The 16,052-nt window shown below is 40.2% G+C and overlaps 1 protein-coding gene across 1 annotated transcript in view; it reads right to left on the reverse strand.

Annotated features, from left to right (window-relative positions):
• The window catches only part of LOC148034619 (uncharacterized), a 143,646-nt gene that overhangs the window by 57,591 nt on the left and 70,003 nt on the right, over positions 1-16,052 (reverse strand). The window contains exon 7 of the mRNA XM_087680692.1: positions 12,091-12,168. Coding sequence (XP_087536818.1) covers positions 12,091-12,168 — 78 coding nt within the window. The remainder of the gene's footprint in view (positions 1-12,090; positions 12,169-16,052) is intronic.

The raw sequence follows: 16,052 nt of genomic DNA on the forward strand, positions 1-16,052 counted from the left end.
CAAGAAGTTTGACCAATAAAAGCATACCAACATCCAAGTTTTCCCATGCTACCTATCCTTCTAATAAAGCCCATGATCGCCTACTAACCAATTGAGGTGTATGAACCATTGTAGCCCATTGATGACTAGTATCAATCTCAGCAAAGAGAGTGGAAAGTAATACCAATGTATTCTAATTGTGGGTAAGATGACTGCTTAAGCAATGATACCAACTAATGTAATACATTCCCACCTTGAAAAGACTATAAAAGAGTAGTACCACTGCTGCAAAAATACTTCATTGATGCCCACAAATCAGCTTGAAGCTCCAATTTTTCCATAGTCAGTAGTCCTAACAACATGTGTTTAGCTTCAACATTACATATACACCCTTTTAAGATATTGTTATCATAGAGATTGATAAGAGCCTGCATTACACCTTGTTGAACTAATTGAGAGATATGTGGTTGCAACTGATGGATAAGTACTTGCTTAACCAAAATCACATCTATTACTTCCAATGCCATTTGAGAGATATATGGTTTGCAAAACAGATGGATAAGTACTTGCTCAACCAAACTCACATCTATTACTTCCAATGCCATTTGAGAGTCATCATAAGCCATAAAATCATGTGCTTAAGTACCCATAATTTCTCAATCAATTCACAATAGCTGAAATCCTAAGGAGGACTCATAAATGTAAATACAAGAAGAGGTGCTTATAAGAAAAATATATATAAACCCTTGTATAAGTTTCCCTTCTCCTTTTCCTTCAAGTTTTAAATTGCAAGGTCATTTGGAAGTTGGTGAAACATCACACTTTTCTTTGCCATCATCATCCATACTTCAATTTCAAAGATTAAATTCAAAAAATCAATTTAATGAATTCACTTTTACTTCATCATCACCTCAATTTAAATTCCCACCCAACCAACCTACTTTTTCCACTGCATCTCCATTTCTATTACCACCTTTCACCTTTCCATTTCACATGCCACCATAGTGACATCTCACATCACACCAAGGGGTTCTTCAAACATTCAGGTCCTTTACTTTCCCACAACCAAGTAGTGCACATGCACTTATAGGGGAGGCTCGACCTCCATCTCACACACTTCTAGGTTTTTCACATGAGACACCCTCCCAAGCTTTCTCAAGTGTGGACTAGCTAGTACCACAGTTTGCCCACATGGCCATACCTAGTGGACATCTTGGTTATCCTCCAGTGCCTCAACCCACAACGGGGCAGGGCTATAGAGTTCCAATGCCTCCTCCATCGACATCTTTTAGCCACTCTTTGCCCATTTCTACCTACCAATCCTATCCTTCCTTCTATCCCTCTTTCCCCTCTTATTTGACACATCACAACTCTTCCTCTTAGTTTGCCAAGCTTGCATTCACTGACAAGCCTCATTTCAACGAGTCTAATTGTACTACTTGGTCAAACCTAATGAGGCATGCCCAAACTCATAGAGCTTGCAGGATATTATATAGGGGTTCGGACCCCAACCATACCCTCGCCTTCTTCCATATGAGGTGATTCATTCTTCAAAGACCAAAAATGACTCAAACATCCTTGAGTTGATATAAGGATTACTCCCAAAGTTTCATTCATAGTTAACAGCTTTTTGACCTTGCATCAAAAGGTTGGGAACACTTGATTGACTACTATGCAGCTTGGGATAAGACCAGTCGTATAAATCTCAACAATGAGCCCCAAGAATTTAGGATCACAAAGCGGGATGACCTTAAGGTCAAGTTGGCTGAATATCAACGATTACTCGCAAAGTTCTCCAGTATGAGGTCTGCTAAGTCCCCTAACTACCAAGTCACATTCTTCCTAAATAAGCTCCCAAAGAAATATTTTCACTTTGTTTAGTAAGTGATTTTACAGTACCCTATGCTTTATGTTTCATGAATTTGAGTGTCAGCTCCTTCGTTACACTCGACTAGTTGACTAGTTTCAAAGTATGACCAATCACTCTTATAGGGGTCTCTTGTTACCACTTCTCAAAAGGGGCAGCCACGAAAAGGCAAGCAACAACATTAAATCAAAAGCAATCAAGTGAATCACAAGGGAACATCTAGTTTGTTCTCAAACCTAGGTGGCAGAATGTACCAAAGAAAAAACACTATTGCCAACACTATCAAAAGGCTCGCCATTTTGATGAGGAGTATTGATCAAAGGTACAAGGCACATAACCTAAACCCAAAAAATTAGACCCCAATCCCTCGATCGACAACAAGGGATGCGCAGTAATGGCAACCAAAATCAAGGACAATGGAGGACTCAAACACACGATGCCATTGGTCAGCTATCACAGCCAATTTCATTCTCAATTCCAAAAGGCATGACTAGCTAGCCTACTGGACCACAAGCCTACCTCATCTCTGTGTAGACATCAAAGGATGTGAGCTTAGTCTATATTTGTGAGTTACCTCTTGACGAGGTGACCGTAGAGGCCTACTATTCCCTTCCGAGCACTTCTTCACTTTTTTGGATTATGGATAGTGGAGCCACACATCACATGATTCTTATTATGAAATTTTTTGTCTCTCAAGCCCATATTGCTGAGAATGTCCAATATAGGAACAACTTCTCATTCAAGATCCATTGTCTGGGTCTATCAAGTTTTTACTTCTAAGGGCCGAGATCTCGCTTCCTTGAACAATGTATACTATTGCCCCAAACTTGGAAGTTGGGGTAAATCTCTTATCCATTTAACAGCTTTGTCGATCAAAGCAAGCACTCTTCTTCATTGTGACCACAATGTTGGCCAAAGCGTGGAGTAATTGTGCGATTAATTTAAAGGAAAATGAATGAGAATGAAAGAATTAATCGACGCACAACAATACTCAATCACGAATGAGAAGTAATGAATTGTGTGTGTGTGTGTGTGTGAGAGAGAGAGAGAGAGTGCAACGCTCTAGGCGATCAAATTGAATAATTTAAAGGAAAATGAATGAGAATGAAAGAATTAATCGACACACAACAATACTCAATCACAAATGAGAAGTAATGAATTAATGAGAGAGAGAGAGAGAGAGAGTACAACGCTCTAGGCGATCACATTGAATAATACCACAGTTGTGTAAAATGAGGCATTAAGTGTCTTTAAATAATAAAGCATGAAACCCTAACACTTTACTGTCATAGGAAACCCTAAAATAAACCCTAACCCTAATGTCACTTAGTCTTAGGACACTAGGGGTAACAATTGCATTTAATGAGAATTTAAATGCCTAGGGAACCCCAATCATGGATCAAAGGGCATCAACACATAGCCCACAAGATGGCCAACAAATTCCCCCTCCATGAAATGGACGGATTGATCTAGGAAAAATAGTAAAATCCTAGAAAATGAAAGAAAATATAAGGTTACAATTGCACAAGTTCATCCAAGTGGATATAGCAACCTATGACAATACAGAGTATGACAAATCATGGAACAAATGGAATCAAGTTCAAGGCTTGCCAAAAAGCCTGGAACTTTGGTCGCGAAAGAGCCTTCGTGAAAAGATCTACCAAGTTGTCTTCAATGGGTATGTAAGATAATTTTATTTCTCCAACTGACATCTGCTCACGAACATAATGATAATGAATTTCCATTGCTTTGTGCACGCATGGAATACTCGGTTCTGCACAATGGCCAAAGCAATCAGGTTGTCCATGTGGATAAGTGTCAGATCCATCTGGTGCACATGAAGATTTGCAACTAACTTGCAGAGACAAGCACACTCCACTGTGGCAGTGCATACTGCTCTGTACTCAGCTTCACAACTAAAAGTAGCAATCGTAGTTTGTTTCTTGTTGAACCAAGAAACAAGAGATGTACCCAAGAAGAAGCAATTGCCACTATGAGAGATACGAGAATATGAACATCAAGTCCAATCATTATCAAAATATCCATGCAAAGAGAGTGAAGAATCAACCCTGTACAAAAGGCCAAGATCATGGGTTCCATCAAGATATTGAAAGACACGCTTCACTGTCTGCCAATGAAGTACTAAAGGCTGTGCATGTATCTGGTCAACTAGGACACAACAAATTGAAGATCGAGCCTCGCATGACATAGATAAATCAAGCATCTAACCGCCTACTAATATAAAGTAGCATCAAAGGGTCCGCTACCATCATTAGAAGTGAATCTAAAACCATGCTCCAAGGGAGTAGACACAGACTTACAATCCTTAAATTGAAAGCACTGAAGAAGCTATCTACTATACTTCGATTGTGTCATAATGATGCCCCCCTCAATGGTGGCAAATTGGATACCCAAACAATAGTGAAGTAGATCAAGATCTAATCATGGCAAATGTCTTCTCTAAATCAGCCTAAAACGCTGCAATTTGACCAGCATTAGTCCCAGTGATAAGCATGTCATCAACATAAAGCACAAGACTAATAAAATCAGATCCCTGATGATGAATGTAAAGAGTAGCCTTAGTAGGGTTATTTTAAATTTTAAGATGCAATAGATGAGAATGTATGCAAGCGTACCAAGCCCCTAGATCTTGCTTTAAACTATACAAAGCCTTCTTGAGATGACAAACTTTGTGCTCAGAGCCTTTAACTGCAAATCTTGGAGATTGAGAAACATATATCTCTTCAGTGAGATATCCATGGAGAAATGCCATCTTGATGTCTAACTGATGCACCTCCCAATGAAAGTGGGCAGCAAGGGCAATAATACCCTCGATGATAGTAATGCGAGAGGTAGGGGTAAAAATCTCCTCAAAGTCGATCCCTTCTTGTTGGCACAGCCCTTGGCAACAAGGCCGACTTTGTACCTATCAATAGAACCATTTGACTTTCTTTTAATTTTAAAAACCCATTTGGTACCAATGGCACGCTTGCTATGAAGCAAGTCACATAGCTCCCAAGTGTTGTTCTAATGGATGGAATCAATCTTTAGCTTCATTGCTTCCACCCAACTATCATCTAAAAAAGCATCTTTATAACATAGAGGTTCTTCATTGCATACTATAGCCGCCAATGCACATGCAAGAAGATTACCTTGATATTTGCTAGCAGAGGCTCGTGTGCTGGCAGCCAAAGGAAAAGGTTGTTTGCTGTCCAGAAGAGTGTTTAACAAACAGCGACGGACTCTTATAGGCTGTTGAGCTTCAGCCCTTGTATGCTCCAATTGATCCAAAATAGGGGGCTGCTCTTCAGACAAGGTAGCATGATGCTGTTGTGGTTGTAAATCAAGCTAAACAGAATGCTGTAATGTATTTGTAGATGGTGGAAATGAAGGTGGAGAAGGATCAACCATGGAACCATTATGGAAAAGTGGTAGTAGGCTGTCAAAGATGTCTGAAGCATCAATAGGAGGCTGTTTTTAACAGTCCAACAAGGGGTGAGAAGCATTTTCAGCAAAGATAACATCTCTACTAACAATAACCTTGCTTTTAGAGGGTTGATAAAGATGGTGCCCTTTACTTTCAAAACTATATCCGATAAATATGCAGCGAAAAGCCTTATCATCCAGCTTAAGCCTTTTTTCAGAAGACACATCAGCATGCGTCAATGATAAGTCCTCATATGAGAGAGAGAAGGCTTGCAGCCAGTCCATGCCTCATAAGGAGTGATGGTGTGTAAAGCTCTCGTGGTACACCTGTTCAATACATAAGCGGCACATAGAATAGCATCGAACCAAAAGGAATTAGGTAAATTCTTACTCTTCAGCATGCATCTTGCCATCTCCATGCATGACCTATTCTTCCGCTCCGCTACTTCATTTTGTTGAGAGGAGTAAGGAATAGTGCATTGATCCTCGAGATGCAAGATACTCTAAAATTTGTTTGGAAATATATTCATCCCCTGTGTCGATGTGAAGGGTCCCAATGCGAAAGCCACTTTGGTTTTCCCTGGGACACATTTCACACAGAAATTTTGTGAAATTTAGGTCTTTTGATCTTTTTGAAGACATTGGCACATGTACTGCAGTCTCACTTAGAGATAGACTGTTTTGGACAATTTTGGGGCAAGAAATTTTGGGGTTTTTTCTCATATAGTGTTGCTAAACATTGAATGCACCTTGGACTGTGTGCATTACAAATAGTTTTGACAAACTGTACCTCAATGTACTAATTGCATCAAGCTATTTGCTGTAATTTTTGGAAATTTTGGAGATTTCCAAGTTGGTCCAGCTTAGACATTGCTCTTTTGCCTCCTCTTGGTATTGAGTATCATGGCAAATCAGGGAGGAGATGTATTTACCAATGTATCCAAGAAGGACACATTGGATGGTAACAACTACTCACTTTGGTCCTTCATGATGAAGAATGTACTTGTTGCGAAAAATCTTTGGGACTACATCAATGGAGAAGAAGTTAGGTCTGGAGTTGTGGCTCCTACTACTCCTCCTCCAGGAGGATGTGGACAACTGGCACCTCAGTCTGTTCAGCCTGCTCCACTTCAACCACTTTCCCGAAGATCAACACCTCAAACAAAATGGGATACATTGGATGCGCAGGCTTTGTTGATTGCATTGGCAGTTTAGCGGTCCATTATCCCTCACATTGGGTCTACAGCTTCTTCACAAGAAGCTCGGCTAACTTTGGAGTAGATGTTTGCTGATAAGAATGAGACTCACATCTCTTTCTTAAAGAAAGAGCTTGAAACATTGAAAATGGATGAGGGTGATTCTATGCAGGATCACTTGAATAAAATTCAGGACTTGCGTAAGCAACTTATGAATGTCGATGAGTACTATTCAGATGCACAGCTGATATCTACTACATTGAACTCATTACCTCCTTCATACTTGGCTTTTCACACGGCCCTCAACCTCACCATGAGGATTGCCCCACAACCTATTTATTTTCTTCAATTAGTTAGTTTGCTTCTAGAGAAGGAGCAAACAAGAAGAAATTGTGGTGTGGATGTCATAGCCTCTAAGCAGGCTTTTATGGCTAGACAGAAGGGCAAAGCCAGCCAAGTAAAGAATGCTCTGCAGAGCTCTGGGACTTCATGCACTTCATAGGGTAATAAAAAACAAGGGGGCATGCAAGCCAAGAAGAGTAAATGCCATTAATGCAAGAAGCCAATCCACTACATCACTAAGTGTAGAAAGTGCATCACCAAGGAGAAGAAAAATGACTCAGGGATGTTTGTTTTTTATGCTCCTTCCACTGTTACTCAGTTAGCGTCCTTTGTTGCAGACAGGGACTATTGCTTTTACACATACAGTTATGACTCTTCTTGGGTTGATAGAGCATTTAGCTCTACTGAGGATACAAGCACTTGGATTTTTTACAGTGGTGCTTCTAGGCATATTACATCTCGCAGAGATTTATTTGCATCTGTTCATGCAGCTCCAGTTGGCAAGTCTGTGCAGTGTGCCAACAATGCATCATACCCTATTAGAGATATTGGGGAGATTGTGCTCATTGCCATTGATGGCTCTATTCTCCGCCTACAGGATGCTTTGTTTGTGCCAGGTATGAAAAAGAATCTACTCTCTATTTCTTCTTTGGCACGTTGTGGATTGAAAGTCACCTTTGATGATGACAGATGCATGGTGAGAGACAAGGAATACGACTTTGGTCTTGACTAGCACTTTATGTCATGGGTTATATGAGTTGGATGCTCTTTCACTTAATAAGTCAACATACTTGACATCCACTCTTACTCCTCCTATGATACAAGCAGAGTTATGGCATGCTCGGATGGGGCATGTGAACTATAGTAGCTTGATGCTCTTACAGCGTACACAGATGCTAGATGGATTACCTCTTTTGAAGAGACCTCTTGAGCACTTGTGCGAAGGATGTATTTTGGGGAAAATCCATCCGTTTTCGTTTCCCCATGATGTTGCTTTTAGAGCCACAACCAAGTTACACTTAGTGCATTCAGATGTATGTGGACCTATACAAAAAAAGTCATTGGGAGAATGTTACTATTTTGTGACTTTACTCGCTTCTGTTGGGTCTCTTCTTTGGTGAAAAAGTCAGAAGTATATGATGCATTCTTGGCTTTTATAGCACTTGTTAAGAACCAATCTGGCTATAAAATAAACACTCTCTGTTTGAACCAAGGGAAGAAATATATGTCCTCTATGCTGAATTCTTTTTTAAAACACAAGGGCATTGTTCATCAGTCTAATATTGCTTATACTCCACAGCAGAATGGGGCTGCAAAAAGGAAAAATCGGTCACTCATGGAGATGGCCAGATGTATGATGAAAGCAAAGAGCTTGCCACACAGCTTTTGGATGGACACCGTTATGTGTGCTTGCCATGTTTTAAACAGATGCCCCACCAAAGCATTAAAGAATGTTACACCTTTTGAGTCTTGGAATAGCCAAAAACCTTTTGTTGGGCACTTTCGTGCCTTTGGGTGTCTTGCATATGCACACATTCCCCAGGTACTCTGAAAAAAATTGGATAACAAGGCTATCAAATGCATTTTTGTGGGATACAGTTGTGTGAGCAAATGCTACAGACTCTGTGATCGTGTCTCTAAAAATATGTTTGTCAGTAGGGATGTACTATTTGATGAAAAATCAGAATTGTCCCTTATTGGTTTTGGCACATATCAAGCTGCCCGTGATGTATTTGAAGGGCTGCTGCCCATTTCATTTTTTGATTCAGCTAGAGTTTTAGCAAGTGAACGTAATATTCAGCCAGCTGCTCCATTGGGAAATGCAGAAAATCAGCCATTGGCTGATCTGAATATTCAGCAAAGTACTGAAACTAAAATTCAGTAAGAGCTTATACACAATCAAGAGGCAAGACAAATGCCTAGATGGTATTTACAGACTATGAAAGATAGTCATCTGGATGCACCCATAACTGGTCGTACTAGAAGGCAAGCTCGTATGCATAATACTGCACGTACCATGGAGTTTGTTATGGCAGCAAGTATAGTTGAAAATGAGGAGCCTGAATGTTTTGACTTTTGAGGATGCACAACAAAGTGTGCATTGGATGACAGCAATGCAAGCTGAATTTGATTCTATCATTAAGAATCAAACATGGGATTTAGTGTCTTTGCCGTTTGGGAAGAAAGCCATTGGACCAAAATGGATCCACAAGCTGAAACGCAATGCAGATGGATCCATTAACAAATATAAGGCAAGGCTTGTAGCTAAAGGCTATGCACAAAAGAAAGGCATTGACTATAAGGAGACATTTGCTCCTACCTCCCAAATGACTACCATCAGGTCTATGGTTGCTTTGGCTGCCCATTATGGATGGATTGTGCATCAGTTATATATTAAAACTGCATTTTTACATGCGAAACTTCATGAGGAAGTATATGTACAATAGCCCATAGGTTTTGCAGTTGAGGGATCCGAACACTTGGTTTGCAAGCTGAAAAAGGCTTTAAATCGCTTAAAACAAGCTCCTAAAGCTTGGTATGCAAAGATTGATGCATTTTTACTCAGCCAAGGGTTTATAAACAGCTCATCTAAGTCCACCCTTTACGTATGTAAAGAGGGGGGATCCATGCTGATCATTTGTCTGTATGTTGATGATATTTTGCTTACAGGGACTCATGCTAATCAAATTTCAGCATTTAAACAAAATTTGCAGCAAACTTTTGAGATGTCAAACTTGCGGTCTTTGCACTATTACTTGGGCATTCAGTTCATACATGATGCTAGAGGTATTGGTTTATCACAGTCAAGATACATTGGTAAACTTCTTGAGAAGTTTGGCTTACAAGATTACAAGCCACAGTCTGTACACCAATGGAGCATGGACTAAAGCTGTCATTAAATGATGATAGTGATTTGTTTGATATACACACATATGCTCCAACAGTTGGATGTCTTATTTACCTATGCAACACTAGGCCGGACATACAATTTGCAATTTCAGCCCTGAGCATATATATACATCAGCCACGCATGTCGCATTGGCAAGATGTTAAGCGTGTCTTTCGTTACTTGCAAGATACTAGATCTCTTGGATTGCTTTATGCCAAGGAGGGACCACTGCAGTTATATGCTTACAGTGATTCTAATTGGGTTGGTGATTATGATTCACGTCACTCCACTAGTGGCAATTTTTTCTTTCTTGGCTCATCTTCCATATCTTGGCTTAGCAAGAAACAATCCATTGTTGCCACATCGTCATGTGAAGCTAAATACAAGGCAACTTTCACTACCACAGTTGAATGCGTATGGATTAGACGCTTGCTAGCTGATCTGGATGTATCTGTTACAAGGCCTACTCCTCTGTTCACTGACAGTTAGAGTGCCATTACAGTGGTACGGAACCCATTGTTTCATGCACGCACAAAACACATTGAGATACATTATTACTTTGTCAAAGAGAGGCTACATGCAAGTAATATCAGCCTTGTCTATCATCCTATCACCAGTAATGTGACAGACATCTTCACCAAAGCTCTTCCTCGTGACAAATTTGAAGCATTTCGCAATGCTTTAAATTTGATCTCCTTTGCCGGCGGATGATCCTTGTATTTTTTATCACTCTTCACTCCAGGGGGGTTTGTTGGGTTTCACTCATACCTATACTCACAGAGGAGTGTCCATGATCAGTAGAACACTGGGGCACTTTTTATTCTCGGTACAAGAGGTTTTTCCCCCCAAACTTATTGTCTTCTTTTGTATGTGCTTATGTTACACACTTACCGGCGCTTATCATGTTCGGGTGTGAGCATCCCCTATAACCCTAAGGTTTAAGGGTTGTACTTTGTACTTTCAGCTTAAAATCTTTCAGTCTATTGCATTGGGTGTCGTGCTTCACTCTCCACACTATCTACTGCAACTCTCAGCTGAGCTTCGATCCCCTCACCCTCTCACAATAAGCACTGGCAAGCACGTTATCATGCAACAACGAATGTGTGATGAGATCTTTGCAATACCCTAAGGCTTCCATGAAGTAACATTAAAGAAAATTAAACAACATATATTGCTCTTGAGCAAACTAGCACCCAAACGCCAAACCAATCAAGTAAAATAAGGGCATGCACAAGTCGTCAAAGCTAGAAAAGCTCCTCAAAGCTCAGTTCATCTATAAAATTGAGCACACAAATTGGGTATCAGTCAACACTGTGGTGCAAAAAAAGAACGGCAAGATCTTACTTCCAAATTTCTTAGATATGGGTGTCCTTTGAGTCTTTTGTTCTTCGCTCTTGCAGCTCACCTAATTCTAATGCTATTATCCTAGTTGGCAACAAATGGTGAGGTGGAGGGCTTCAGTCTCCCTTCTCAACAAGAATTAATCGACCATGCCTTGGCAAATGATACCTTCGGTTCTTGAAACCTAACAGGGATAATATTCGCAGAGCCATGGACATATGGGAGCTATTTGATTTATCTTCCTTCTCAACAAGAATTACTAGGCCACACCTTGGCAAACGATACCTTTGGTTCTTGAAACCTAGCAGGGACAATATTCAAGAAGCCATGGACATATGGGAGCTATATGATTTATCTTCAGGGCTGCACATTAACACTCACAAATAAGCTCTCATAAGCCAGATAGAATGAGGCTTACTAGAATTGGGATGGCAAGGGAATAGTAACACGAGGCTTCAGTATGAGACACTTGGGGATATCATGTGGCATACAAGTCCTAGCTACTTGACTAGATTTCAGCTTGCGGTACGGAAAATTTTCTTTACTAGAATCACAAGCATGGCCTTCCCATGTGTACCTCAAGGTTGCTCAAACAATTATGTAGCCCATAATTTCATATTACTTGCCATTGTTGGCTTGGCCAAAGACTACATTATGGAAAATCGTGTAGCCCATCCGCTTCATATTGTCAAAAAAAGACTCTACACACTCTCAAATTACTTGGTTTTCTTAAAATCATGCACCTAAATTAATTGGGGGGGGATCTCCCAAAGCATCCTGAGTCCTGCCATTCACTCACTTGCTCAAACAAAATCAACACAAGATTATGTTATGATTAAAGAACAAAGTTACATACATAACATACAAGGAACAAACATGAGCAACCACAAAAACGTTACAATATCAGCAAATACAGGCCTGGTGACAACCAACCAAAGCAAAAAAGAGAGGCATAGTAGCAGATCTGAAAAATCCCCTTACAAAATGGCTGCAAATAAATAATAATACTCCTCAAATTTATGATCTTTCTCCTACAGTGAGAAACTAACCTTGATACCTTGAATGGTCTTTTGCACCGACATGGTACCAATGTTAACCATTCTGATTGTGTTATCCCCACAAGAAATCTGCAGCAAAAGTAAACAGTAAGATTCAAACTATCTCGACTGTATTGGAAACTATATCAATGTTTCAGCTTCTTTGCAATCATCAATAGGAAATAACTTTTGAAACAAAAATCATATTATCACCTGAAAATGACAATGCTCCCCATCTTTCCCTAAAGTTCTAATTAGTCAAAACTGTTTTACAAGTGAAGGCCTGTTTGTACCCTATTGTAACCAACCTGACACACTTGGCAACAATAGCTCATAGCAACAAGGAATGGGAAATAGGAACGGGGAACGCCATGATTTGCCATTCCATGTGGCTATATAGTCACATGGAACATGCATGGAACTGGGAATAGGAATGGCAAACAAGGATGGGGAACCCAAAACTGGTCATTCCTTGTCGCTATGACATAGCTACTTGTCAAATTGAGGGCCATAGGCCACATCATACACATACCTTAATAATTATCAATATGTACGTACATAGTAGAAGTACAACAATTGTGCAACCTTTGCCACATCTTTTTGTTGAGTTAAAAATGAATTAGCTTCACTTAAACAGCCCCAAAACATGCGGAAGAAACCTTGTTTATTTAAAAAGAAATGTGTTCCTAAAGAGTGTCTATATCCCATAAGAAAAACCATAGCAGCCCAAAACGTCAGAAATGTTTAGAAATGTGTTTCGCAAGTTTCTTTCAAGAGAGGGTAAAATAAGAAATGCAGGTTTTTTTATATAGGGGTTTTTAATCGTTTTGACTAGGAAAAGAGGTTCTAAACCTCTATGGAACTCTCTCTAAAACAAAGAATGGCCAATTGAGCTTGAGTTATAATAGAATCAATTGAAAATAATACATTATATCTCCATGATCCATTATTCACTTGTCACTTCTGTCAAAGTTAGTCTTTGGACAAAGTCTTTGGACAAGCTATACTATGGTTTAAAACTCAAACATTATGATTCATATATATGATACAAAGAAAATGTCAAAATAAACTTACAAACTTACAAAATGTCCAAATCGAGAATGAATCATAATATATCATAAATAACTCATAAATGAGACTAAAGTCATATAATAATCAACTCTCAAGACAAGAATAGATACTAGATTGACAAAGTCCAATAACTTAACAAATTTACAAAAAAAATCAATCTCTCATCCAAAATCTTGAGCCCTCACAAGTCATTATACATCATCATCATCATGTTCAACATTGCCCAATAGTTTTTGTCAAAAAAACCATGCTTTGGGTTCCAACTCAAAAAAAAAAACCAATGTTTTTTACTCTCAAAAACGTTTCATACTTTAAGAAACGTTTCGTAAGTTTCAAACTGAAAGAAATGTGTTTCTTAGCTACTATGAGCGGAAACCCACTTGGGAGGGCCCAAACTTTCTATAAATAGATGTGCTACCCTCCATTTAGCCCTAATCTCGTTTTTGTAGGTTTCGAGTGTTTTCAGCTTACTGCCCACACCCCATTTGTGGAGGACATCAACTGTCCATTGCAATCTTCACTCATCCAGCACCTGTTTCCAGCCCTTTGTCATCAGTTTGCTATTGTTTCCAACCAAGTAACTACCATTGTCAGTCATCCAGCTTCGTACCGCTTGCCACATCAGCATACTGCTGCATTTGCAGGCCCAGACAAGTTACCATAACCCTAATTGTGTTCTTCTATCAGTATATGCTTTATCGTGCGGTGTTATTTGTGTTTCTCTGTTAGGGTATTTTCTTCACACTTTCTTGCCCCTCACTCTCTTTGTTTGTACCTTTTAACTACACTAGGTGTAAATGTGTCTGCATTTTCAACTTTATCAAGAAACAACCATAGACCAAAGCCATACTAACAAAGGACACATCAAACACGATCCCAAGCCCAAATTAAAGGTCGCCCATCAATCAACAAAAGAACTCGACCCCATCATCTCCCCCTTCCCCCCAAAAAAAAACCAAACAACAAACAAAAAATGACCAACAATTCTAACTAAGACCATTGCCAACCCATTCTCAGCCTATTTTACCCATTGTTCTTGAGTCATGACATTTTAAACAACAAAGGTATCTAAGCAAGTGGAGCATCCTCACGTAAGACCTGAACTGCCCCATCATTAGGGCTAACTACAAAGTGTCGCCATGACTTTGCTATACATGCCACTTTGCAAGCTAATTCTTCCTCCCGACTTCATTGCCTCCTCATCTCAGCCACCTAGCAGCTCCGCCTACCTGCTCATATGTTGCCCAATGCAAAAAGAGGTGCCAAGCTTTGGGACCAACGAGTATCACATCTAGTGCAAGACCGCCCTCACTCTAGTTGCGTGTAGCCTTAAGTTGTTGAATTCACTACTTTGCCGAGTTAGGTGTTCGCATCATCGTGATTTACTGCCTTTGGATGTCTGAAGGCCGGTTTCATGATTCCATTGATGGGACATTACCATTTTTCTTTAGGAGGTGAGCTTGTAGTCATCTCAAAGAGAAAACACAAGCATTTTGGCTTACTATACAATCAATGGTAGAGCAAGAAAGGTTATTTCACATTCTAAACAGCCTCGTGAGACTCATAGGTAGGATAGTTTTCTCAATCCAAGGCATTGCACCTCTAGTTCAGTAGTATGCGCACCAAGGAATAATGTGCAACATGTTTCTTATAGACTGCCGACTATTGTGTATCCTGCTCCACCTCGTCTCTTCCTCCTCTTCATCCTCCACCTCTTCCACACAACACTTCCCCTTCTTCCTCTCTACCTTGGTCCTCCATCTTGAGTGAAAATGCCTCCCCACAAGGTTTCCATGTTAGCCTACCTATGTTGGTTATGCCAATCTGTTATCTCCTGGTTTGGAACTCCCTATTGTTGGGCGTAAAGGCCCTTTACACGCTCTCCCGTGTATATATTACTTCACACATGTGAACCCACCCTAACAGGTGTAAGTGTACCCTACCCTAAGTATAAATACATTCTTTTATTCTTTGTGTGTACCACACTGGTACACACCTATCCGAAGACTCACTCTCAATCTATCATTGTCAAACATTGTTCAACTCTGTGTCATTAAACTCCTCGATTAATGTGCCTCCTCTCAACTCTCTTTCTCTATCTGCTTCCGCTTCGACTCTGCAAACTGGTATCAGAGTCAATGGCTCACGCAAGCACGCAATCGATCTGTCGGGCCGTTGAGGAGTAGACAAGCAGGTATCAAGCGACTGATTGGTCGAGTGCAGCTAACGGGCCACGCGACTAACTGGTTGGGTGACTAGTTGAGTGCAGCTAATGGGACAGGCGTCAACAATCGAATGGTGCAGGAGTAACGGGCTAGGCGACTAGTCGGGTGCAAGCGTAACGACGGGTGTCAGAGACGGACTAGCGATTGACGCGACTGGAGGCAACTACTGTGTGACAATACTGGAGACATGCGACACGACAGAAGGCTCACGCGTAACAGGGACACAGTGTCGGGCTGCACAAACAACAGACGTCACGCACCTGCACAGACAACATGCAACCATTTTTTTTTAATTGAAATAAGAAATTTTCCCAGTTTGATTTATTCCTCCCTCTTTCGGATGTTCACGTGAGCAAGCACAAAGCCCGAATATGTGCAAGTTTCCCCCTTAAAATTTGGGGCTTTTCCCAAATGTGGTGCCTGACACATATTCCAATGACTTCTGGACCATAAATTGCACACATGAGTGCACAGGCCTCAAAAATTTTAGGATTCTTAAATGCAAGTGAAATTTTTGCTTGGTTGAGCCAATTTCTTGGAAATTGTGCACTCTTGGACCCCAAAATTTGGGACTTTTGCAAAAATAGTGAATTTTCTGCAACATTAGCCCATATTTGAAGCCTGGGAAGATGTATTTATGCAATTGGAGCACATTCACTGTAGAAATTTTGGGGCTTT

Source organism: Lygodium microphyllum, chromosome 6 (assembly GCF_053477565.2).
Source record: "Lygodium microphyllum isolate KBCC chromosome 6, Lygodium_microphyllum_v1.1.10, whole genome shotgun sequence".
Classification (NCBI taxonomy): Eukaryota; Viridiplantae; Streptophyta; class Polypodiopsida; order Schizaeales; family Lygodiaceae; genus Lygodium; species Lygodium microphyllum.